This window comes from Mustela lutreola, chromosome 11, assembly GCF_030435805.1.
Source record: "Mustela lutreola isolate mMusLut2 chromosome 11, mMusLut2.pri, whole genome shotgun sequence".
NCBI lineage: Eukaryota > Metazoa > Chordata > Mammalia > Carnivora > Mustelidae > Mustela > Mustela lutreola.
Window position 1 is genome coordinate 95,091,831 of NC_081300.1, and position 26,704 is coordinate 95,118,534.

The 26,704-nt window shown below is 43.8% G+C and overlaps 1 protein-coding gene across 2 annotated transcripts; it reads left to right on the plus strand.

The window, feature by feature from the left end:
- The first annotated feature begins 5,244 nt into the window (after positions 1-5,244).
- RNF34 (ring finger protein 34) lies at positions 5,245-26,275 on the plus strand. 2 transcript variants are annotated; one of them, XM_059140442.1, is made up of 6 exons: positions 5,245-5,398; positions 18,293-18,511; positions 20,442-20,849; positions 22,325-22,426; positions 22,688-22,889; positions 25,317-26,275. In XM_059140442.1, exons 1-6 carry the CDS (start codon positions 5,393-5,395, stop codon positions 25,505-25,507), a joined length of 1,128 nt encoding a protein of 375 aa, XP_058996425.1. In that variant the 5' UTR covers positions 5,245-5,392; the 3' UTR covers positions 25,508-26,275. The 2 variants fall into 2 exon arrangements, with proteins under 2 accessions (XP_058996425.1, XP_058996426.1); XM_059140443.1 differs by lacking the exon at positions 5,245-5,398 and adding an exon at positions 19,081-19,222 and having other exon boundaries at positions 18,389-18,511.
- The last annotated feature ends 429 nt before the right edge of the window (positions 26,276-26,704 follow it).

Here is a 26,704-nt window from a genome sequence, read left to right on the forward strand (position 1 = left end):
GCCTGCTGTGGGGCTTGATCCCAGGACTCTGGAATCATGACCTGAGCCAAAATCTAGAGTCCCACGTTTAACTGCTTGAGCCACCCAGGTGCCCCACCAATGCACCACTTCTGACATTTCATTTTATTATGACTATTTAAGCTCCATGAAGGGAGGGGTGTGTCCCTCTTTTTGGTACTTGGCACCACATAGTGCGTGCTTAATATCATCAAATGTTATGAGATATCAATGCCAGGGGAAATTGTACCTACTCCACATTTCCGTGGTAGATGAATTATTTCCCCAGTGCTTCTAATATTTGCAGTATCCATAGAGGCTCTATGTGAATGTGGATCTAATGTACAAGAATTAACTAGTTTTACAAGGTCTGCGTCTTTGTTAGAAGAGTAGGAATACAGGCGAGTGTAACAGTGGGCTGGAGACAGAAGATTTGGCAGCTCTTCCTGTTTTCATCACAGCCTCATTAAGCCTCAAGCAACAGGGCTCACTTCCATGGCTCAGTTTCCCAAGCCTTGAAAAGAAAACCCTGTCCCATTTCTGCCTACTCAGGGGGACCAAGGGGAAGGAGGAAAGCCTATAAATGGCTCCAACTTACTTTAGAGAAATATAAAACGGCCCCACAATTTTTGTTTCCTTCTCTCAAAAACAGTTTAAATGGGGTGCCTGGGTGGCTCAGTGGGTTAAAGCCTCTGCCCTCGGCTTGGGTCATGATCCCAGGGTGCTGGGATGGAGCCCCGCATCGGGCTCTCTGCTCAGCAGGAAGCCTGCTTCCTCTCTCTTTCTGCCTGCCTCTCTGCCTATTTGTGATCTCTGTCTGTCAAATGAATAAATAAAATCTAAAAAAAAAAAAAAAAAAAGGAAAGAAAACAGTTTAAAGTTCTCTTTCTGTTTCACTTATGGTATCAGGATTCTCCTACCATTCAGCAAAGGGTAAGACATAAGCCGCCAGTGAATAACCATTATCTCCATTTTACAGAAGGAGATACTTAAGGTAGAAGAGGGTTATATGTTCAAGTCGGCAAAGTAATTCACCAGCAGAATTCCAAAAAGAGTCTGAGTCCAAAACAAAATGATTCCGTGGAACCATCTGCTCTCCAGCTGCACAGACAGTTCCCTAAAACGCAGTAAGTATTGTTGAAACTATTTTTACTGTAGCAGAAGTCAATCAGACAGCTGGGATTCAGATAAGACCTGGCTTGAGCATTTCAATAAAGAGATGCTTTTGGGGCGCCTGGGTGGCTCAGTGGGTTAAAGCCTCTGCTTTCGGCTCAGGTCATGGTCTCAGGGTCCTGGGATTGAGCCCCGCATCGGGCTCTCTGCTCAGTGAGGGAGCCTGCTTCCTCCTCTCTCTCTGCCTGCCTCTTTGCCTACTTGTGATCTCTGTCTGTCACATAAATAAATAAAATCTTTAAAAAAAGAGAGAGAGATGCTTTTTTCACTCTACCAGCTAATAGATTTTATGCCCTGTCTACATCTTCAGTATTTGCAAATGCAAGTTAATTGATGATAGAGAATCCCTTTGGTCTTGTTAAGTCATGAAATTCAAGCAACGGCCACAAAGAAGATGGATTACATTGACTGGATAGAATAGTTACATTTGTGAAGGTGACAAGGATAAACACAACAAGCAAACCAGATCCAAGTCTCTGATTCTTTTATTTGGCTCATATCTAGGCAACCAGAGTCATGCACTAATCTAATGAGGTGACTTAACTCCTTTGGGGAGGGTGGGTGAGGCGTGGGTGGAGAGATGTGAGTGTTGGATATGAGACAATGACAGAAGGTAGAGAATTGTGAAAGCTGGGTGATGGATACATGGAAGTTCATCACAAACTTCTATTTATTTAATATATGTTTGAAAATTTCCAAAATAAGAAATAGCTTAGTGTGGCAAGTTGCTAACCAACTTTGCAAAAAGACTCACATGGTCTTCCATGAGCTTTTAATCTTAAAAATAATTTTTTTGAAGAGTTATTTACTTACCTGATAGAGAGATCAAGATCGAGGAGAGAGACAGAGGGAGAGGGAGACACTTAAGCAGACTTGGTGCTGATCGAGGAGCCTGATCCCATGACCCTGGGATCATGACCTGAGCTGAAATCAAGAACTAGGATCTCAGGGTCCTGGGATTGAGCCTGGCTTTGGGCTCTCTGCTCAGCAGGGAGTCTGCTTCCTCCCTCTCCGCATCCCCACCTTGCTTGTGATCTCTGTCTGTCAAATAAATAAATAAAGATCACTTAAAAAATAGTACAAGTTAATAGTTTTTTTAAAAAAAATATTTACAGAGTTTTGCAACTATCACCATGGATGATTTTATTAAGTTTTGTTTGTTTATTTTATTTTATTATTTTTTAAAATATAAGCTCTGTATTCATTTTGGGGCTTGAACTCACAACCTGGAGATCAAGAGTTGCATGATCCACTGACGGAGCCAGCCAGGCACCCCCACCACAGTTACTTTAAAATTTTTTTCATCACCCCAAATAGAAATTGCCCATAGCACTCACTTCCTTTCTCCCTAACCCCCTCAACTTCTGGCAACTACTACTCTGCTTCCTGTCTCTCTGTATTTACCTATCATGGACATTTCATACAAGAGGAACCAACAATATGTGATCTTCTGTGACTGGCTTCTTTCACTTAGCATCATTTTTTTTTTTTTTAAGATTTTATTTATTTACTTGACATACAGAGGTCAGAAGTAGGCAGAGAGGCAGGCAGAGAGAGAGGGGGAAGCAGGTTCCCCGCTGAGCAGAGAGCCTATGTGGGGCTCAATCCCAGGACCCTGAGACCATGACCCGAGCTGAAGGCAGAGGCCCCAACCCACTGAGCCGCCCAGGAGCCCCTCACTTAGCATCATTTATTTCAAGGTACATCCCATGTTGCAGCATGTATCAGTCCCTCATTCCTATTTTGGCTAAATAATCTGTTGTATAGATAAACCACATGAAAAAATATTTTATTTGTTTGTCAGAGAAAGAGAGCACAAGCAGGGGGAGTAGCAGGCAGAGGGAGAAGCAGGCTCCCTGCTGAACAAGAGCCTGAGGACTCTGGGACCATGACCTGAGCCAAAGGCAGATGCTCCACCACTGAGCTACCCAGGCATCCTGATAAACCACATTTGCTTAAAAGATTTTATTTATTTATTTATTTATTTGAGAAAGAGAGCACAAGCAGGAGGAGGGTCAGAGGGAAAGGAAGAGGGACAAGCAGACTCCCTGCTGAGTGTGCCCAATGTAGGACTCAATTCCAGGACCACAAGATCACGACTTGAGCCAAAGTCAGATGCTTCACCAACTGAGCCACCGAGGCGCCCCTAGATAAACCACATTTTTAATCCATTCATCAAATAATAGATATGTATAATATTTCACTTTTTGGCTGTTATGATTATGCTGCTATGAACATTCATGTATTATGAATTGTGTAAGACTGTTGAATCACAGACCTGTACCCCTGAAACAAATAATACATTGTATGTTAATTTAAAAAATTCATGTATAAGGGGTTTTGCTGTTATTGGTCATTGTTATTGTTGTTTTGTGGGCATGTTTTTATCTCTCCTGGGTTTATACATAGGACTGGAATTGATGGGTCATATAGTTAACTCTATGTTTAGCATTTTCAGGAACCGCCAGATTGTTTTCCAAAGAAGCTGTACCATTTTGCAGTCCCACCGGCAATATACTCAGGTTCCAATTTTTCCACATCCTCACAACACTATTATCTCTTTGATTTTAGCCATCCCAGTGGGTGTGAAGTGGTATCTCTTTGTGGCTTTGATTTGCATTTCCCTGACGGCTAATGAAGTTGAGTATCTTTTCACACACTTTTTTTTTTTTTAAAGATTTTATTTATTTATTTGACACAGAGAGAAATCACAAGTAGGCAGAAAGGCAGATAGAGGGAAGCAGACTCCCTGCTGAGCAGAGAGCCCCATGCAGGTGTGTGTGTGTGGGGGGGGGGGTGTCCTTCGTAGGACCCTGGGATCATGACCTGAGCAGAAGGCAGAGGCTTAACCTTCTGAGCTACCCAGGTGCCCCTTCACCTGCTTATTCTTTAACTTTGAGGCAAGCCTGCAGCTTCCTTTTCTTAGTTGGGAGAATTACAGCTTTGTCCCACCTGCAAGTTTTTATTGAGTATCTTTGTGCCTAGATCATTAGAAGAATAAATTAATACTCTTTCTCAATGGAGCTCAGCTACTGCTCCAACATGGTGAATGAAAGTCTTTCTTTGCATTTTTTTTTCCCCAAGGAAGAAAATTCAGGAGTATATTATAAGAAGTTAAACATTAAGTACGCCAAAATGTAACCTAAAAAATTAGTATTCTTGCAGCCGAAGGAAGCGAAGTCCCTTTGTTTTATTTAATCTGACATAGTGCATATAAGTAAACCTATTAAACAGAAACAGAACAGTCTTAGGTCCTACGAGAGGTGAGTGAATGGACATCTTCATGTCTCTTTCTTTAAATACTGGTGGATTTAAGAGGGGAGACGTAGTAAAGCAAAACCAACGGAGTGTCATCCAGTCGGGCTGAAGAAATCGATACTTTATTTTACCACCTCAATTTTCTCTCTTCACATAAAGTCAATTCCAAGGGCTCATCCGAATCCCCTCGTCGTGTCAGGATTAGGATTTGGTTATTTTGAACGTCGCTCTAAAAGGGCAGCTGGGATTTGAGAACCGTTGGTTTAAGTGTTTTCAATAAAAGCTTGTTATTAGAGCCGCGTCTTCTTAGAGTGCGTAGCTTGCCGCTGCTCACCCGACCCTCCAGAGAGGAGACCTAAGGTCATTACCGAGTGTGAGCGGCTTGAACAGCTCGGAGGAAATCCGAGGCCCGGTTCTGACGGCTATTTAAAAAAAAAAAAGAAAGAAAGAAAAGAATAAAACCTTCAAACCAACCGGTGTTTTCAAATTTACCACGCCCCTTCCTGCCTTCATTGCCCTGGAAACTTGACCACCTAACCTGAAAGCTAAATCTCCAGCATACGGGTTCCTCAAGGAACGCCGACTCCTACTTCAGCGACCCAACCAAGAAACCAGTCCCTGCGGGCGCCTCCCGCCACGCCCAGGCCCGCCCATCGCCGCTCTGGATGGAATGGAGTCTTCCTCCGCCTACCCGGCCGCCCAAAGGCCCCGCCCCATTCCCTCCTTTTCATTGGCTCTGGTGACCAGCCCCCAGAGCGTTGGCTTCGGATTGGCCGCCGCGGCCGCCGCTCGGCGATCTTCCCGGGGGCGCGAGGCGGGCGTGACTACGCCCCTACGTCGGGACGCTCGGTCGCCGCGGGAGGTGCCGTAATCGCCGCCCAGAAGGCAGGAGGGCGGCTGTTCGAGGAGCTGCTATGGTGCTTAGTTCACCGGTAGAGCCGACCGAGACGCGGCGGTCGCGGCCATGAAGGTGAGGGGCCGGTGGGGCCGGGCAGTTCCTCCTCGCCTCTCCTAACTGGCCGGGGAGCCTGAAGTGCCTTCCTTTAGCCTCAGCGGTTCTCCCCGCAGGCACTCGGAGAGCTCCGCTGGGGGACGTCCCGGGCCGGCATCCGGGCCCTGACCAGCCCAGAGCGGAGATCCTGGTCTCCAGGACCTCTCCAGCTCCCACAGCGGCTCCCTTCAGCGAGCCTGAGGAGGGGGGAGAGGCCGGGCGGCCCCCCGCGCTCAAGCCTGGTGGGCCCGTCTTTGCTCTTGGCCCTTCCGCTTCCTCGGGGGCTTCAAGCAGACCCCCTGGTTCCCGCCTCAGCTCTCCATCCCTTTGCCCACAGCGTGCCCTCTCCCGCCCCGAGTCCTTGAACTAACCCAAATGTCGGGAACACTACGGGACTGTCGCAGGACGGAGACTGCAGGACGAAGGGAGGAAGAGTAGTGCGGGGAGTCGTGAGGCTGGGGCTAGGCTAACAGGTTAGAAATGCCTCCGGGCGGGGAGCCCACCCTTCTGAAGGATTTCTGCGTAGGCTTGTTATTGGGGCCGTGACCTAGAGCGCTAGCAAACTAGATGTGTCTCCATCGCCACTAGGTACGCAGCAAGTAATTTGACAGCTTGAGTTCTTCAAGGTGGGTGTGAGAGCGTGGGAGCACCAGTGAGTGAGAAGTTTAAGAAAAGGGGGAAGGGGGGGAGATTCTGGCCTACTTTTGGGAGCTGATTTTCTCAACTTGATCTCGGAGTTCTAAAGAGCTCTGTGTACGACAATCAATTCAGGTATTGATTCATCGACTGAACTCAAACCAAGTGGGGTGAGTCGTCAAGTGATACTCTTTCAGACCCAGACGATTTCTTTCATCCCTGTGAAGAGGCGTGTTTGTTGCGGGTAAGGGAACTAACAGAGTGAACTGCTAGCTTAAAACTACCCTCACAGAGCCTCAGAAATTTGCTGTGGAAGATTGACAGGGAGTGCCAAGTGGCTAGAGAAATTCAGCAGATATTTTCTCGAAGAGTTCCTTTGTGTTAGTGAGAGGGAGACTTGCCGAGTTGGAGTAATTGAAAATGCGATCTCACCTTTTAGGAGTTTGCCAATCAAGAGAAGAGACTTTCTCAGGTAACCATGTTACAAAGCAGAATATGACATTAGGTATCAAAAGCAAAATGCTAAAGAGCAAAAAAGGATATTTCTGGCCTCAGTAAACAAGATTTTTGGAAATAGGAAACTTTTTGAACTGTGTGTTAAAGTACGAAGATACTAGATATTAACATATCTAAAACTAGCTTTCTTTGCTGCAAACCATCTTCTTGCTGTGTTAAGATTCAGAAACAAAACAGGGATCTTTATATATATCTTTATATGTATACACACACATATATGTATGCATATATATACATATGGCCTCAAAGAATGTCAGTATCTTGTTTAGTATTAACTTTGTGACCCATCAATGAAATAGGTGTAGAAAGAGAAAAGTATTGACAGGTCCAGTGTTGAAATTTAAAAAAAATTTTTTTTTGTTTTAAGGATTTTATTTATTTACTTGCAGAGGGAGTCTCAGGCAGAGGCAGAAGCAGACTCCCCACCGAGCAAGGTGCCCCATGTGGGATTCCATCCCAGGACCCTGGGATCATGACCTGAGCCACCCATGCATCTCCAGTGTTGAAATTTTTTTTTTTTTTTTTTTAAAGATTTTATTTATTTATTTGACAGAGAGAAATCACAAGTAGGCAGAGAGGCAGGCAGAGAGAGAGAGGAGGAAGCAGGCTCCCCGCTGAGCAGAGAGCCCGATGCGGGACTCGATCCCAGGATCCCGAGATCATGACCTGAGCTGAAGGCAGCGGCTTAACCCACTGAGCCACCCAGGCGCCCCCAGTGTTGAAATTTTTAATCAAGTTCTTTAAAATCAATTTGTGTGGAAGACTGTGCTTTCTGAGTTGACATTTTAGAAAAAAAGTTTGGTGGTAGTTGAAAATGTAGAAAAGATAACATACTTTATGAAGCAAAAAATAGACACCAGTCTGTGCAAGAGGACTATTACGAAGATAGCTGCTTTTCATTTATGTTTTTATGGAAAGTGGATTCCTGAAATACAGGATTTGTGCTATTGTTTATTTTTAATTTTTTTTTTTTAATTTGACAGAGAGATCACAAGTAGGCAGAGAGGCAGGTAGGCAGAGAGAGAGAGTGGGGAAGCAGGCTCCCTGCTGAGCAGAGACACCCCCCTCACCGCACCCCCCATGTAGGGCTTGATCCTAGGACCCTGGGATCACGACCTGATGGGAAGGCAGAGGCTTTAACCCACTGAGCCACCCAGGTGCCCCTATTGTTTATTATTTAACTTTGTTTAAAATTGAAATTAATTGTGGACATGCTCATCTGTAGATTTCTGGGCAGGGTCAGTGATTCCTGATGCCATGGAAATCCTAACATGTCAAGTTCACTGAAGCAAGCACTTCTTTCAGGGGAATTAAAATTACTTTTGAGAGTTAAACAATCAGAAAATTATATCTTGGGGTGCCTGGGTGGCTCAGTGAGTTAAGCCTCTGCCTTCAGCTCAGGTCATGATCTCAGGGTTCTGGGATCAAGCTCTTCATCTGGCTCTCAGCTCAGCGGGGAGCCTGCTTCCCCCTCTCCTTCTGCCTGCCTCTCTGCCTACTTGTGATCTCTCTCAAATAAATAAAATCTTAAAAAAAAAAAAAGAAAATTACATCTTCACTCAACCCCATACTCTAGTATGTGTAGAATGGGTACTTACTTTATTCCTTTAACTTGTTTGCTTACAGACTGATGTTTTGAAGTAAGTTTTGCCTCTCAAAAACTCAAGTAACTGTTTAACCTTAGAATAGCATCTAATTAATTCCCTCTAAGGGGTTTTAAAAACCCAAATTGGTGTCCTATATTGATTTAACCCTCCTTCGTGTTTTTCCATATTTATATTGAGCACACCCCTGATTGTACTAATCATGGTCATTCTTTCAAGTTCAAAATAAAAGTTAAGGAGAAAGAAATCTGTTGGATATAATTTCCTTGGCAGTGTTTTTTTTTTGTTTTTTGTTTTTTGTTTTTCTCTGAAAGGTGGGGGAGTGGTGCTAAGGATCAGGTATACTATTTAAAAACAAAACAAAACCCAAATAAGAGGAAGGTAATATTTATGATCTCCAGAACACCTTACTCTAAAAATCCATCTATCAGTTTGGCCAAATCTCCTACCAAAAAATATGCATTTTTAAGATCGACATCTGTTTTTGCAGCCTGCTTAATGTCCAGATTGTATGAGAGAAAGAATTTACGATGTAGAATTTCCTCCTTTGTGGTATATGGTCTGATTATTTGGTAATGTAAAAGGTAGAGTTTCTTGCAAATTTTATTTCAGTTGAGGCAGCAGTTTCAATAAGAGATGCTTTCACATTTTAAGGAGCATATTCTTCTCAAGTGGCTGTAAATAGGGACACTTGGGTGGCTCAGCCATTAAGCGCCTGCCTTCAGCTCAGGTCATGATCCCAGGACCCTGGGATCGAGCCCCCACATGAGGCTCCCTGCTCAGCAGGAAGCCTACTTCTCCTCCTACTCCCCCTGCTTGTACTCCCTCTCTCGCTGTCTCTGTCAAATCAACAAAATCTTAAAAAAAAAAAAAAAGTGGCTCTAAATAGGTTAAATGTTTTTTATAATTATCTCAATTTCTGAACTGTTTTTTCTGCTTTGCTTTGTTTCTTTTGTTATTCCTAAGTTCTGTAGGAAAGTTTAAACTAATTGAAATTTCAACTTTATTTTTTAAAATTTATTTTTTTCTATCACTGGTGCTAAGGTTTGAAACATCTTTTCATGTTGCTTAACACAAGGACATTGACTTTTAGCAAACAAAGTTGTTTGGAATTGAAAATAACACATATGGTGAGTGAATTCTCCAAGCTTTCATTATTGGAAGAACTGAATTCCTGCCTGGTCCTAGAAGCTTCATACAACATCCAAGAAAATTAATACTCTTGAATTTGAAATTTGGAGGTTTTTCTTTAAGGTAGTTGTATACGGTATTATATTTAATTTAGAGTTATGACAAGCAACTCTTAGGAGATGGCATTATTATTATTGCTCTTTACCTATTTTTTTTTTTTAAGATTTTATTTATTTATTTGACAGGAGAAATCACAAGTAGTTGGAGAGGCAGGCAGAGAAAGAGAGGAGGAAGCAGGCTCCCTGCTGAGCAGAGAGCCCGATGCGGGACTCGATCCCAGGACCCTGAGATCATGACCTGAGCCGAAGGCAGTGGCTTAACCCACTGAGCCACCCAGGCGCCCCTCTTTACCTATTTTAATCAAAGGAAATAACATAGGGGCACCTAGCTGGCTCAGTAGAGCATGTGACTCTTAGAGTCGTGATTTCTCTACCCCCATATTGGGTGGAGAGCTTACTTAAAAAAAAAAGTATTAGAATATGATCATTAGTTTTCTGCTGTTTTCAAATCCATGAACTTTCTCATTGATTGTCCTTTAATCTTCATGGAAACCGGCATGGCTTTTTCTTTTTTTTTAAAAGATTTTATTTATCCATTTTTGAGAATATGGGCACACAAGCGCACAGGCAGAGGGAGCAGCAGGCAGAGAGCAGGGAGCCCAACATGGGGCTCTGTTGGAGGATCCTGGGATCATGACCTGAGGTGAAGGCAGACACTTAACCAACCAACTGAGCCACCCAGGTTCCCCAGCATGGCTTTTCTTACTCATTCTAGTTTGCCTGGTTATTATAATATTTGGTGGAATTATTAAAAGGGATCACATCCTGATGTGGTTTAGAATAGGATTCAAAATTTGTAGCAAACTTTTAAAAATTGAGCGTTTTGGAATTATCCCCCCCCCCCCCCATAGGGATTCTAAAAGCACCTGGGTGGCTCAGTGGGTTAAGCCTCTGCCTTCAGTTCAGGTCATGATCTCAGGGTCCTGGGATCGAGCCCCTCATTGAGCAGGGAGCCTGTTCCCCCCTCTCTGCCTGCTTCTCTGCCTACTTGTGATCGCTGTCTCTGTGTCAAATAAATAAATAAAATCTTAAAAAATAAAGCATATTAGATCACACACAAACACACACACTTACACAAAAAGATGGTTGAACCTTGAGGCCATTTGAAAACTGGCACTGTGCCAGAGTGATGCTTGGTTATCATTCTTGCAAAGAAACAACACATTTTCTCTTGGTTTTGTTGACTAAGATGGTGATTCAGAATGGACTTATGTTGTGTGAATCTGACCGAGGAATCTGAGAGAGTGCTTGTAATATTGGTGGTGTATCATGGAAACAAATGTCACAGCAGTGAAAACTCAGTCCCACTCGCACGCAAATTGTTTAGGCTTGTGAATATATTCCCCTTCCCTCCTTTATATTCCTGCAGAAGGGAGAGACTTTCTGATTCATCCTCTAGGAAGAAACAATATAGGACAAACACTTTCAGCCTTTATGCTATCAGAGAAAGAAGAGAAATATGTTGGTGAGTGTTAGTATAGGAGCCAAACAGCACTTTCTGGGACCTACTCAGGTCTGTCTTCCTATGGGGTGATAGCATTCTGGTCAACTCCATGCTAAGCTTCTGTTGGTCAGTTTTGCTGGTTACTGGTCTGTTATCAGGACTGATGGGCTGTAGAGCTAAAGGTATGCTTTCACATTTAAACTACCGTTTGCATTATTTCTTAATTAGTTTCAAACTGGGAGTACAAAAAAAGGTAGTTACTGCCCCCCTATGATCTTGGTGCACTGGCTTTGGAAAAAACACAAGAACTGGCATTGGATCCCAGAATAACTTGAGGACATCTAGGTGTTTGGGCCAGACTGGACAGGAAGCTTTAGAATTTGATTTTTTACCATGGGCCATGTGTGCTTTTAATGTGATACCTTGTTTTGACTAATATAAGCCAGGCAGGCCATGTCCCGTAATTATTCAAGAGCAATTTTGGCCTACGGTGGTATGTAGGAAATTAGATTATGAAAATCCATTTATTTTTCACTAGTCATTGGTGGGTAGAAAATAAACTGCAAACCACTAAGTTCCCTGAGTTAGTTTTGTGCCAGGCATAGGTAGATGGTTGCCTTATTCAGTTATTCTCCATTTTTGAACTACATTTATGGTCAAGGAAGGAAACGTAGCCATCTTTACAGATTGTTCTTTCCAATCTCTTAGATTCATGTGGTTTAGCCCGTCAAGTCCTGCTGTCAGCCATGGTTCCAAGTAGGATTTAGAATTGTTAGTCACATAAGCCCAGATCATTACTGTAGTTTTTAGAGATCCAAACTTTGGCTTTGGATCACTCATGGAAAGGGTGTAGCTTTTTTTTTTAATCACACAAAGGTCACCATACCTTGCGCTTGGAATCAGGGCAGGGCAACAACTCAATTTACTACAAATTTAGAAGCCAAAGGGCAGTGCCTTCTGCACTGTCTAAGGAATTAGGTTTGCCCAGAAAATCTAGGAGGAAATGGAATAGTTTGGAAAGTGTTTCAATCTTACCACCAGAAGGTGAGCAGAGAGTGAGTAAAAGACAAAAGAAGGGAATGCAGGCTGCTTAAACTGGTGGAAGGTATTAAAGCATGGGAAAGACAGAGGGAAGGAACCTGAACCCGGGTCTCTAAAACTTTTAAAGGGAAGATGCAAAAGGGGAAAAGCTTTTTGGCTATTACCTTACAAGATCTGGTAACTGGGCTCCAAGGAAATAGAGGCAGGGTCAGGAGCTCAGAGGATCAGCTGGCAGGTTCCCTCTCCACACCCCCTTGAAGATCCCACATTCAGTAAACTTTTGGGTCAGTGCTCTCTGAAATAGTTTCCTAATTGCTTTAATAGATTCTGTCACTAGAAATTTGGGACTGTCATGTCAAGTAGTAACAAAATTTGGACAGTTGAGAAGGGAAAGATTGATATAGGACACTTCAAGCATTCTTATAAAGTGAATGTGAAGGTGATGGTTGTGAGGTAGGGATACCTGTGCCCTGAGGGGACATGCAGAAAACATTTAGGAAATTGGGACTTGACAGGGAAGTGCTAGAAGATGAAACCTACTAAAGGGGTGGCAGAGAGATGGAGCCCTACCAGACCTGGCGAGAGCCCTCTTCTGAGTGGATTCTTCAACTTGGAGATGAAGGATAAAAATAGTTTGAATGATGGTGGGTTTTGTCCCAGAAATCACTGTCTTTCCTAGGATCAGAGATATCACACAAAACATGTAGAGGAATAAGTTAGGAAATAAAAAGTTAAGGCCCGAAAGCAAAGAGTAAATAAAATGAGGGAATAAATGAAAAATGAAGGAAGGTACCAATTTCAGCAAAAGTTCCAGGCTAATATGTGGAAAGGAACTAATTTAAGCAAAAGTTCCAGGCCAATATGTGGAAAGGAACTAATTTAAGAAACCATGAGATGGTTAGAAACTCAGCCAAACCTTTCTTTTCTTTCTTTCTTTTTTTTTTTTTTAAAAGATTTTATTTATTTAGTTGACAGAGATCACAAGTAGGCAGAGAGGGAGGCAGAGAGAGAGGAGGAAGCAGGCTCCCTGCTGAGCAGAGAGCCCGATGCGGGGCTCAGTCCCAGGACCCTGGGATCATAACCTGAGCTGAAGGCAGAGGCTTTAATGCACTGAGCCACCCAGGCGCCCACAGCCAAGCCTTTCTGAAGGGATTAGGGGAGACTATAGAGGGAGAAGCATCACTGGAGACATGACCCACTCCTGTGGGGAAAAATTGTCGACAGGTTGTGGGGAGTGTTTGGCTAACGTCTTGCTCCTGGAACTTTAAGAGGAACAGGAAGTAACCACAGCCCCTTCTAATCGGCATTCTGCTGAGTGGTCTTCAGCTAAAACCATGTAGGCAGGAAGAGGGCACCTAAACCGAGCGGTTGTTCACCCTTTAACCTTCATTGTAATACAAATCACTTGCGGAACTTTAAAAAAAAATTCTGGGGACACCCAACTGGCTCACTCTGTGGAGTATGTGGACTCTTGGTCTCGGGATTGTGAGTTTGAGCCCCATGTTGGGGGTGGCAATTCCTTAAAAAAAAAAATCTGATGCCTCAAGCTATATACCCCAGACCAGTTAGGTCAGTGTATCTGGGGTGGGACCCAGGCATCAGGATTTCTTAAGGCTCCCTTGTTGAGGCCAACCATGACTTTGTGAGCCACTTCACAGGCCTGTGTAATTTCCTATCAAGAGACCTTGACAGAAGCTGCTGTGGTACCTGAAAATACTTGCTCCCAAGCAGTCGGGAAGGCTCAAATCACCAAAGAAATCACTTTCATTTTAACACTGGGTTGCCAGAAAACAAGAGGCTTAGTAGGGAATGGAATGGATTTTTTAAAATATGCTGGATGTGGGGGGCGCCTGGGTGGCTCAGTGGGTTAAGCCACTGCCTTCGGCTCAGGTCATGATCCCAGGGTCCTGGGATCGAGCCCCACATCGGGCTCTCTGCTCAGCAGGGAGCCTGCTTCCTCCTCTCTCTCTCTGCCTGCCTCTCTGCCTACTTGTGATCTCTCTCTGTCAAATAAATAAATAAATTCTTTAAAAAAAATAAATAAAAATAAAATATGCTGGATGTGAAAGAAAGGTACTTCAAATAAAACTAGTGACTGGAGCTTCCACAATTTCAAATTTCTGAACTTAGAAGAAGACTGGGGTGTTGCAAACGCTGTCCTTAGAGGGTAACAGTACACATACGTAGGTTTACCCGTGAGTGTGATGTTAAGAGTATTTTCATATTGGGAGATTTTGTCTAAGTTCACAGATCTAATGAAGCTGAGACCTAGGACTTTTCATGTGTTTCCTCTTTCCCTTTGCTATGGTCTTTGGCTGAGTTATGCCAAATATTAGGTTGTAGCAACATGTTTTTGCCTGGGACAACACTTTAGGAGTTGGCTTGAGCTTTGTTTTTTATTTTGTAATGAGATGCCCGAAAGAAGATAGGAGTGTTCCTTGTCACTGTTTTTCCTTTCACTGTTTTCACTTCCTTTCCTTCTGAAGAGGAAATTCTCTCCCCTTTATAGAAACAAGGAATGGGATGAAATTGTGACTCTCCCGTATTGATGCCTGTATAGAGATTCTACCTGTTTTCCCAAAATAAATCCTTCTTTTCCCTTTACTAGAGCTGTGAATATTTTCAGCTTAGAGTTTTAATGATTATACTCATTAATAGAGTTTGAAAATGTGTATTCTTCCTTAACTCTCATTGGAAAACCGCTTTCTGGTAGAACGAGCTGTGACAGTGCTGCTTGTAAGTATCATTTGAGATTTCATGCCTGCTGGGCCAGAATCCTTTTTACCTGTAATACTTTCTCAACTAGTCACAATTGGATCTTTCTAGGCGGCATGCAAAATTTGATGTTACATTACCGTAAAAAGGTAATGCAAAGAAACCTGTTAGACAGTTCTTATTAGTCATGTTGATCGAGCTAGATGTTGTAGAAGAAGGGAGTTGTATTCACAAGGAACTTGCAGGTGAGTCCGGGAGGCAGCATCACTGGGAATCAGAAAGGGGATAAAAGCCAACACAGCTTTAGTAGTGTTAGTTTAGGTAGTGTTTACTACCTAGATCAGCAGGAAGCTGAAGCGCACCAAAAACTGCTACTTTAAACTAGAATGAAGAAGAGTTTATTCCAGTGGTAGTTTCTGGAGTTGAGGTGTTTCACCCCTAAAAATGATATGTATAAGTTGAATCCCCCCCACAATGGCAAACTTGAAAACCATTTTTTTTTTAAGTTCCAGTATAGTTAACAGTGTTATATTAGTTAGTTTCAGGTGTACTGCAAATTGAATTTTTATTTTATTCTTTAAAGATTTTATTTATTTGACTGAGTGGGAGAGTGTGAACACAAGTCGGGGCCGAGGGGGGGGGGTGCAGAAGGAGAGGGAGAAGCAGGCTCCGACCTGAGCAGGGAGTCTGATTTGGAGAGGGCTCGATTCCAGGACCCCGAGATCATGACCTGAGCCAAGGCAGATGCTTAACCAACTGAGCCACCTAGGTGCCCCACAAATTGAATTTGTAAAAACATTTTCAGTTTTAAGAGCTCACCCTTTTTTTTTTTTATATATTTTTAAGTAATCTCTCTGTCTAACGTGGGGCTCGAACTTATGACCCTGAGATCCAGAGTCACATATTTCCACTGATTGAGTCAGTCAGGCCCTCCAGCAGCTCATCGTTTAAAGTTCTGAGGATGAATCTTTTGCTAAAAGAACACTTAAAAAAAAAAAAGATTTTATTTATTTATTTGACAGGAGAGAAGTGGAGAGAGAGAGCACAAGCAGGCGGAGAGGGAGAGGGAGAAGCAAGCTCCCGGCTGAGCAGGGAGCCTGACTCGGGGATCGATCCCAGGACCCTGGGGACCATGACCAGAGCTGAAGGCAGATGCCCAACGACTGAGCCACCCAGGCGCCCCTAAAAGAACACTTAAAAAAAAAATTAATTTTAAAAGTTTTTATTGAAGTGTAGTCGACATAGAGCATTACCTTAGCTTCAGGTGTGTAATGTAATGACTCGACACCTCTGTACGTTATGTGCTCACCGCAAAGAAGAACACCCACTTTAAACGAACTTAATCTGGATTTTCATGCTTTTATGTTTAAACATCATGTCTCTAGAGTCTGAGGTATATATTTATTTAGAGGTGTGAACTATTAATTATAATTTAACCTGACTTTTAAAGGCATCACTGTTTCTCTAGAATTATAGGGTACGAAGCTATGTAATACTCAAGTCAGTGACCCTGAGACTTGAGACAGTTTGAACCCTGTATTGTGGTTTCTTATTGCTTTACCTTCTCCTTCCCCTATATTTAATATAGCATTATGTGTGGGAAGTAGCAAGAATAGCATGAGTCTTCTATAGCATTCTGAATAGCCCTTAAAGGTTGTTTTTAAAAAAAAGTTTCTGAAGAACTTGTTGGACAAAGTAAATGTTTGATAGAGTTAGATAATAAAGTCTGGAACTATGTTGCCATTTTAACTAAATCACATCTCACCTACCTGGACTTCATTACCTATCACATAATCTAGAGTCTAGAATGTGTTTAAGAATCAGGACAAGGAGTAAAAGCTCACTAGTTCCAAACACTATAGCTCTTATACCTTCGCATGGGAAAGTGCCTTGAGTGCTCACTGAAAATACATTTTCATATGTACTTCTGACCAGCTTGGTTATCCGGTTGCTGAGTCTGCAGTAAAAAAGGAAACTGGTTGCTGGAGGTGAGTATAAGGTGAGCAGTGGTGAGAGACAGGAGGCAAGAGACAAGAGAAAAACAAAGGCAGTACACTAATTTCCAGTCATTTAGTGGGGTGACAAATAGCCCTTACGCCCTGGAAGGTCATTACTGTTATCCAGTCATCAGAAATTATGTTTAGTATTTTCAGTTTGAAAAGATAGGATCACTGCTTTTTAAAAATAGTTTTTTTTAACATCAAAGTAATGTATTTATAAAGAGCTTGGGCGGTAGAGAAAAACTCAAGAAAATAGATTTTATAGGGGCACCTGGGTGGCTCAGTGGGTTAAAGAAAATAGATTTATAAGAGTTATATTAAACCCTAGAGCTTCAGTGCACATTTTGATGTTTTCCCAGTCACTTTTTCAAAATTAAGTTTATATGTGCCATAGTTTATTATGCATGGCTAAAAATGAGAGGACAGACGTTTAATGAAATTAAGTAATTTAAATTTATATTCTGTTTGCTAAGTGATAACTGGGAAAATCTCCCTTAACCTGTAGGACGGTGCTATCTAGTACAGTGATCACCACCAGGTAAAGATTGCCAGGTAGAGTACAGGGTGCTCAGTCAAGTTTGAATTTCAGATAAACAGCAAACAGCTGTGCTGGTGTGCGCATATCCCGCATGTTGCACAGCCTGTATTTCTGTCCAGTTATTTTTCTCTGTGTGCATGTATCTCTGTTTCAGTGTTATGTGGATTTTTTTTTTTTTTTACAAAATTGGGTTCATATTGTATCTTTTCCTTTTACTTAATGATGTCACAAGTTTCCCCATTTCCAAATACTCTACGAAAAACCAGAAATTACCTTTCCAAAGAGCTTAAAATTTTAGTGCTTCAAAGAATAATCTCAAAACCACAGTGAGATATCCTCTCACACCTATTAGAATGGCTATTATAAAAAAAACAGGAAATAATACGTGTTGGCGAGGCTGTGGAGGAATGGGAACCCTTGTGCACTGTTGGTGGGAATGTAAATTGGTGTAGCCACTGTGGAAAACAGTATGGAGGGTCCTTGAAAAATTGAAAATGGAACTACCATAACCCAGCCATTCCATTGGGGTATTTATTTGAAGAATATGAAAACACTGACTCAAAAAGATCTATGCATTCCCTACGTCCACTGCAGCATTATTCACTATAATCAAGATAGGAAAACCCAAGTGTCTCTTGGTGGATGAACGGATAAAAAAGAGGGGGTCGGTGCATGTAACGGAATACTACCCAGCCTTCAAAAAGGAGGAAATCTTGCCATTTGTAGCAACACAGGTGGACCTTGAGGGAATGATGCCAAGTGAAACAAGTCAGGCAAAGAGGGAAGAATACTACATGATCTTACTAATATGTGGAATTTAAAAAACAAACGAACAAAGTCATAAAGCAGATTGCTGGTTACCAGAAGGGAAAGGGATAAGAGGAGGGTAAAATGGCTGAAGGGGCTCAGCTGTATGGTGACGGGTGAGAATTAGACTTGTGATCACCTCGTAGTGTATACGAATGTTGAATTATAATGGACACCTAAAATTCATGAACCAGTTTCATTCCTTAGAAGGATCATCTCAGTTATTTAGGGCAAATGTATTTCTCCAGATCGGCATTCCCTGAGTTCCCAGAGAGCCCAGGTTCCACTCAGGTTTAAATTGTGGTCTTGTGTTCCTTTCCAGGCGGGTGCCACATCTATGTGGGCTTCATGCTGTGGACTGCTGAATGAAGTCATGGGAACAGGAGCTGTCAGAGGCCAGCAGTCAGGATTTGCAGGAGGCACTGGTCCATTCAGATTTGCACCAAACTCTGATTTTTCCGCTTACCCACCAGCACCTACGGAAGGGCCCAATATAGTTTGCAAAGCCTGTGGACTTTCATTTTCAGTCTTTAGAAAGAAGGTAAGTTGGATGAAATGTTATATACAAAAGACATATTACTTAATTATATGTTGAATGCTAACGAATCATTTTTTTTCATTAAAATTACCAAAAATCGTTATTAACCATTTCCCATTCAGAAAAGTACTTAACTGGGGGTGCCTGGGTGTTCAGTCAGTTAGTTAGGTGTCTGCTTTTGGCTTGGGTCATGATCTCCAGGGTCCTGGGATCGAGCCCCACATTGGGCTTCCTGCTCAGCAGTGAGTCTGCATCTCTGTCTCCCTCTGCCCTTACCCCCCCACACACTCATGTTCTTTTTCTCTCTCAAATACATAAATAGTATCCTTAACAAAAAAAAAAAGTACTCAGTTGAAGGGACTATATTACTGCTCAAATGTTCTGACTGTGTTTCACATGTTGCTCAGGCCTCTTGTCTTCTGAGCTCTGTATACTTTGATTCTTCCTGATGATGCTTATGTTTTGGAACAAGAGATTTAACTAGTCTGCAATTTTGTTCAGAGATGATTTATTATAACTGACCTCAGGTTTCAAGAAATGTATCCCACCAACATTTTTTTTTTTTTTTTTAGGGAGAGAATAAGTGAGAGAGAACATGAGAGGAGAAAGGGTGAGAGAGAAGCAGGCTCCCCACTGAGCAGGGGGACCTGATACCCGGACTCCAGGATCGTGACCTGAGCTGAAGGCAGTTGCTTAACCAACTGAGCCACTCAGGTGCTCCCCTACCCACATTCTCTCTCTCTCTCTCTTTTTTTTTTTAAAGATTGTATTTATTTGACAGAGCACAAACATGGGGAGTGACAGGCAGAGGGAGAAGCAGGCTCCCTGCTGAGCAAGGAGCCCAAGACTCCATCCCAGGACCGATCCCAGGATCGTGGGATCATGACCTGAGCTGAAGGCAGACTCTCAACCAGCTGAGTCACCCAGGTGCCCCCTACCCACATTCGTAACCGGAAGTGAAGAAATTAGTGAAAGACAACCACTGTGTAGGGATTCAGCATAAAACACTTGGGCTAAAACAGTTATTTTCTCTAAGAAAGTCATTTTTTCTGAGATCCAGTCTCAGAAAATTACGAGGCTGTCTCACAGTCTTTGATTGTCAGTTCAGTCCTCCTGAGTACGGCAGGAACAAGGTGTTCGCTTGTGGGAACAATGCGGCGATCAGAAAGGACCACAGCTTAGTGTCATCTTCGAGCTTTACTAGCACTATGGCTCTGAGCGTGATGAAGGCTCAGTTGGATACAGATGACTGTACTAGTGAGATCCTTTGTTTGCTTTGAATGACCTTGAGAGATAATTTGCCCTTCTCTTTCCCTCTGTGGTCTCCCTGCCCCCCCCACCCCAGTTTCAGCTTCTCTTTCAGTGGGGAAAGTGACATAGGAAAAGAGTAGGAAGAGTTTGTGGTTGTGCTTTCTGCTCCACGTGGTTCAAGTCTTCTCTGTTCTGCTAATTACATGTTTGCGTCAAGGGGTGGAAAGGTTTTAATTCACTAACACAAGAGTGTATGTTTTTCTTAAAGGGCTATATTTGAACTTCTGTGCATCCAAACTGCTTCAGCAGCGCGTGTTATGATTTTTGTGGCTTTTGGAACACGAAGGTGGCTCTGAGAATAGCCAGGGGCCCTCGGAGACTTCATCAGTTAGAAACTAAAATTGAGGGGCACCTGAGTGGCTCAGTGGGTTAAAGCCTCTGCCTTCAGCTCAGGTCATGATCCCAGGCTCTCTGCTCAGCGGGAGGCCTGCTTCCCTTCCTCTCTCTGCCTCCCTCTCTGCCTACTTGTGATCTCTGTCAAATAAATAAATAAAAATCATTTAAAAAAAAAAAAAAGAAACTAAAATTGAATTTCAGTAGAAGGCAAAAAGAACACTAGTGCTTTCACAGTGGCCTGCGTCTGGCTATCATTAGCTGCTGCTTTTCTTTCTGTTTTCTTTAGCATGTGTGTTGTGACTGCAAGAAGGATTTTTGCTCCGTTTGTTCAGTCTTACAAGAAAATCTCCGTAGATGCTCCACGTGTCACTTACTACAAGAGACGGCCTTTCAGCGCCCTCAGTTAATGCGACTAAAAGTCAAGGATCTCCGGCAGTATCTCATTCTTCGAAACATCCCAATCGATACCTGTCGAGAGAAAGAAGACTTGGTAGATTTGGTTCTCTGCCACCACAGCCTGGGCTCTGAGGATGACCTGGACACGAGCAGCCTGAATTCCTCACGGTCCCAGACTTCTAGCTTTTTTACACATTCATTTTTTTCAAACTATACAGCCCCTTCTGCTACCATGTCTTCATTTCAGGGAGACCTTATGGGTGGAGACCGGACCTTAGGATCTGGGGCACTGGCACAGGTATGAGGGTATAATTATGTCAAGGGCCTGACACTGCTCATTGGCCATATAGGGTGGGACCTTTAGGGCTTCAGAAACCCCTTGGGAGCAGAGGTACCACACGCTGCTGCACACTGTGCGTGCAGGCTCTCCCGCTGTGAGTCTCTGAGCCGAGGTGCTGGGTAGCCCCAAAGTCAGCTGTCTGAAGCTCATCGGTCTCTTGACTCTAGTTACTTCAGTTTCCTCCTAAGTGAAATACTAACTGCTGAAGGAATGACTGTGAAAAGTAGCGTATAAATGTTTGCAAGATTATTTGTCCGTGACCGTGGACACAATAGTATAAGTAAACCTAATGCCCAGTTGGCTTGCTACAGTAAAATTGTTCCACCTTAGATAATGGGAAAAAGCCATCTGAATTCATCAGTGTGATTATCTACTAATTTCAAAGAAATGCCAGGGCAGAATATTGTCCCCGTGCATCAGGGCATCCTGATTGAATAACACACAAGGGCTTGTAATTAATAATTCAGTTTGTATGTATGAATGATTCTGAAATGCAGAATGGATTGTTTTGAACAATTCTCTTCACATTTAATTCTCTTCCCTGAAGAAAGATGTTAAAAGCAGAGGGGAAATCTCGTTGCTTTCCAAATAGTCATAAATTAGAGAAGTTCAGCCTGGGAGTTATATTATTTTCCTAAATGAGATCTGGCATCACAGCCTTGCAAACACAAGACACATCTGACCTCGGTGCCACTTCTGGGTAGATGACCATTCTTGGAAGGTCGGGGTCTTTGGGTGCTGCAACATGGTGCTTCAGACCCAGTGCGGTGGAATATTGGAAATTGGGAACTGACCTAAACTATTGTAGAGCTCTGGTCAAAGTCTGAAGAGAAGGATATGGAAGAAGGTACATAACCCAAGTTGAAGGTCTTCATGAAAAAGAGCACCTCCGATTGTTGAGGAATTGCTAAGAACTAGAACTAGCATCAGCCATCAGCGAGAGGTCTAGAAAGCCTTCTTTGGAATCAGAACGTCTAGGTGCATTGTAGTAGGATTGGTGTCTTTCAGATCGAGTGGGCTGAACTTAGAGCTTTAGCTTCTGTCAGTATCTTCGAGGCTCTGGGTAGACCAGCCTCGCGCAGGGCTCTCGATGACGAAGCAGGGCAGCTGTATACACTGACGGCTTTGGTGTTTCACGATGGGGCCTTTCTCAGGGAGTTAATACTCTGGTCAGGTTTCACACACACACAGGAATTTGGCTTCTGAGATAACTTCACGGAAGGTAAGTTGTTGATGAAACCATGTGGCGCCCAGCTCTTTGGGAGGAGCAGCAGTGCTCCAGGTCCAAGGTCATCATGGAGTACGCCAGGTGCTGGGGTCATTCTTGGGGAGGATCTGGGGGAAGGGTCTTTCTCCAGTGTTGAATATTGACAAACAGGATGAATCCTGTTAGGAAAATAGGATTCCTGACCTAATCCAATCGATATGTGTAGGTACAAAGTGAAATCGCTGCAGCAAACACCGAAGAGGAGGATGACGATGATGAGGATGAAGATGATGAGGAGGATGAGGACGAAGAAAACGTGGAGGAGCAGGTGAGTGCGCCTGTAAAGTTCGCTTTCTTGACACGCCAGCCGGGCAGGCAGGGAAAGTGCCTGTGTGGACTCTTGCTAGATTAGCCCGGGCTGTTTTCTTCTGGTTTGAATGTAGCCTGATAGAGACGGCGCTTGAAGAACTGATGAGTCTGGGAAGAGTGTCCAGTGGCGACGGGAGGGTGAGGGAAGCGTGCGGTTGCCCTCGCTGCGCAAGGTCTGGTTTGCGGGAGCGGAGCTGATGGAAGCCCTCTGTGATCGCAGACGCCTGGGCTCTCTAAGAAGCGAGTAAGAGCTTCGCTCTCTGACCTGTCAAGCCTTGAAGATGTAGAAGGAATGAGCGTGCGCCAGCTGAAGGAAATCCTGGCTCGGAATTTTGTCAACTACTCTGGCTGTTGTGAAAAATGGGAGCTGGTGGAGAAAGTCAACCGGTTATACAAAGAGAATGAAGAAAACCAAAAGTCATGTAGGTTTCCTTTTTCTTTCTTCCCCCTATACTTCTTCAGAGTTTTACAAATTGAACTGTTTCGGTCACAGTGAAGTCACTCACATTTTTTGAGAAAATTACATATCCTTTTATTGAATGAATTGGACGTCTGAATCGGTCGCTGTTAGGTAGTAGGTTTATTATGTGATGTTGGCTCTCAGACCGCCATTGCCACGTGAGTTAGGTCATCATCTGTTCAGTCTGGTTTTCTTGGCCATAATTTGTTAGAACCCTAATGAAATTCCTTGTCTCTGTAAAAATGCATACTTTCCTGCTAATTCTTCTGGCAGGCCAATACTTAGGTTCTCTCAATTGTAGCTTTTAAATCCTCACTGGAAAAAAAAATTCCCTAGAGGCAAAGAAATGAAGTAGTTCTTAGCATCAGGTATTAGGTTTCTGTGTGAGTTGGGGAAGCTGAGGTTAAGAATTCCTGATCTACGTATTGATGAGGCATGGAGCAGGAGTCCTTAGGGCCAAGCCATAGAGCATTTATAGGCAAGAAAAAAAGATTTCAGTGGTGTTCAGACTGACAAATATGTTCCTATCTATTTTGTTTGTTTGTTTTGAGAGAGGAGCAGGGCGAGGGGTAAAGGGAGAGGGAAAAGCAGACTCCCTGCTGAGCAGGAAGCCCCACGTGGGTAGATTCCAGGCCCCAGGATCACGGCCTGCATCAAGACACTCAACTGACTGAGCCACCCAGGTGCCCTGTTATGTTACTATCTAAACAGTTCTCCCATCATTAACTTTTTTTTTTTTTTTTAAGATTTTATTTATTTATTTGACAGAGAGAGATCACAAGTAGGCAGAGAGGCAGGCAGAGAGAGAGAGAGAGAGGAGGAAGCAGGCTCCCTGCCGGCAGAGAGCCCGATGCGGGCCTCGACCCTAGGACCCTGAGATCATGACCCGAGCTGAAGGCAGTGGCTTAACCCACTCAGCCACCCAGGCGCCCCCATCATTAACTTTTATCACCTTGAGGGTTTTTTTTTCCCTTCAAATCTGGTTATAATACAGCAATTATTGATAAACACTTATGTCCAGAATATGCAGGAAGTATTTTGGCATATCCATTTCTAAGAGGATACCACAAGGGTAGACACAGGAATCTTAATCCTCGGAGCCTTTCCAGGCTGTGGCTGGGAAACGGTGTTCTGGCGGTGAGGGGAGAGGTCCGTTTGCTTAGTAAGCGTAGAGTGTGTACAACTGTGTGGGGCGCGCACTGGTTGTGCATGGCCATTCCCACCCTCCGGGGGTTTATGGTAGAGGCGGCCAAGACACGCACGTTTGCCAAAGTGCCTTTTTCAGTTACTTCACTGCTTACTCTGTCCCGGGTCCAGTCTCCAGGCCTGTGGAAAACTCCTTTTGTTTTGATCACAGCTGGAATCTTCCCTAGTTTGACTGGCTTCGGGCACTTCTGGTGTGATTCACCCCAGTAGCCTTCCCTAATAGCCTTGACAGACCCTGGCTCCTCTGCTTTCTGCTCAGAGCTTGTAAGAGTTGGAAGGAAACTTCCATGCAGGAGAGGAGACCACAGCTTAGACTCTGGTTTTACTCAGGAGCCCTCCCGTGTCTTCTCTCCTGGCCCATCCGTTGTCTTACCCCCTGAATTCTTTCTCCCCAGTCGCCGGTTTGTAAGAACGTCTGGACATGGCATTGTTATTTCTCTTAAATTCAGAGACCGTTGGCCCATCAGGGTTGAATTTCTGTTCTTTCTGACTGAAATCATGACATTCCCATCAGTCCCCTCTACCACCTGTAAAAAGGGACGCCTCCATGTCTGTAGCTCTAGGACCAAATCTCAGGCCGACATAAACTCTTGAAACTCCTTCAGCACCTTTCTTATTCAGAGCTTGGATCTTTTTAGAACCTAAATCTGGGCCACAGAGCCAGGATGGCCTATCTGCTTACAGTTAGGCAGACTTCAGCTGGCTTCTGAGATCCTTCTAAACTTTCCCCCAAGTACAGGCTACTTGATGTATGACTCTTCAGAACTTTCCTGTCAGTGTAGAGATGAAGCTCTGAAAACTGACTTTTCCCGAGGCCACACAGTTGGGTTGGAAATTCCATTCGTGTGCTCTGAGGCCCAGGTATAGGACAGCCTTGCGTTTCTTCATTTGCACTTACAGAAGTAATCTCTCCTTATCATGTAAACTTTGAGTTACAGCTATAAAATAGAAGTAAGTAGCTAACATTTGTTGGGCCTTTCCTACCTGGCCATAAGCTAAGCATTTCTCATTTCTTCTTCATAAAACTTCATGAAGTGTGGGCATCCTTATCACTGCCATTTCTAGTGGAGGGACCAGAAGGGCGGAGAAGCTGGGTTAAGTCTCCTACAGCCCTGGGCTCTGCGGGGCTTAGCGCCCGCCAGGCAGTGCGGTGCCCGCAGCCCAGCTCTCTGTTGCCTTTCAGATGGCGAGCGGCTGCAGCTGCAGGATGAGGAAGATGACCGCCTCTGCCGCATCTGCATGGACGCCGTCATCGACTGCGTCCTGCTCGAGTGCGGGCATATGGTCACCTGCACCAAGTGCGGCAAGCGCATGAGCGAGTGTCCCATCTGCCGGCAGTACGTGGTGCGCGCCGTGCACGTGTTCAAGTCCTGAAGCCCAGGCGCCTCCCAACGGCACACTCGCCCCCAAGCTCCATCCCAGACATTTCAATGTATGGAAGCGACTGGAAACTTAACTGTTCAAAGGCCGAAAACTATTTTTAAAAATTATTTTCACTACTAACTGGGGACAGAAAGCTCCCTCCTAAGTGGTGGTGACGTTGGTCTGTGCCAGCCCGTGGCCGCGCCAGATTCGCAGGTCCCGCGGGGCTCCATCCCGTGTCCGTGGTCGGTGATCGCTGATGGAGTCAGACCGCTTGCGGCGTCAGCTGTTGCTCTCTTTGGAGAACAGTTACCCTGTTCTCTTATTTCTCCTTCATCCTATTTTTAACTTAAACTACTCAGATGTTTGAAACTTCTGTTCTCTTTGGGTGACGTCACTGTCCACAAGTGGCCCACATGTACACACTGAGCAGTGGCCCCTCTGAATGTTCACTTTATTAGTCATGTAGATTTTAAATGCTACTATTTGATGAATGTAAGTTTCCACATTGTTGCTATTTCTGCGTTTAAACATAACTGGGAACAACCGACATTCTGTAGTCAACTTGCCGGGGCCTTAGACTCGACATGTCCGTTTCTGTTCAGGTACAGCTTTTTAGAGCAAGGGCTGCATCTAGCTTCTTTTCGTTAGAGAAGTGTGTGTGTGTTAAATCCTTTATTAACGTGTAATCAGTTTACACTGTTTTGTATAGTGAAAGTGTATTTTCAGTGCTACCGCTAGCTAATTTGAACTTTAGGAATAAAATTAGATTTTAAGAAATGGTTTTGCTTACATTGTCCTAGTCCGTTCCTAATTCACTTGGGTACAGCACGAATGGGTGTCTGCACCTGGTCTGGCTCCCTTCTTCACAGGAGACGGGGAGCACCTTCAAAGACTTGCAGTGATCTACCTTTGCTGCTGATGTACCAGTTAGCTTAACTACGGACTTGCTGTCTCCTATGACCAGGTATTATGCTGGGTGCTTTCTGCTTCTCTTTAGCATTCTGAAATCGGTTGCCTTGTTTCACAGATGGGAAACCTCTGAGAAATTAAAGAACTTGTCTAAAATCTTAGAAAGTTGCTGGGACACTTGGCCGGCTCAGTCGGAAAAGCATACAACTCTTGATCTCAGGGTCGTGAGTTGAGCCCCACGTTGGGGGTAGGGGTTTCTTAAAACTCGGGTGAATTATTTGGTATGTGACTATCTTT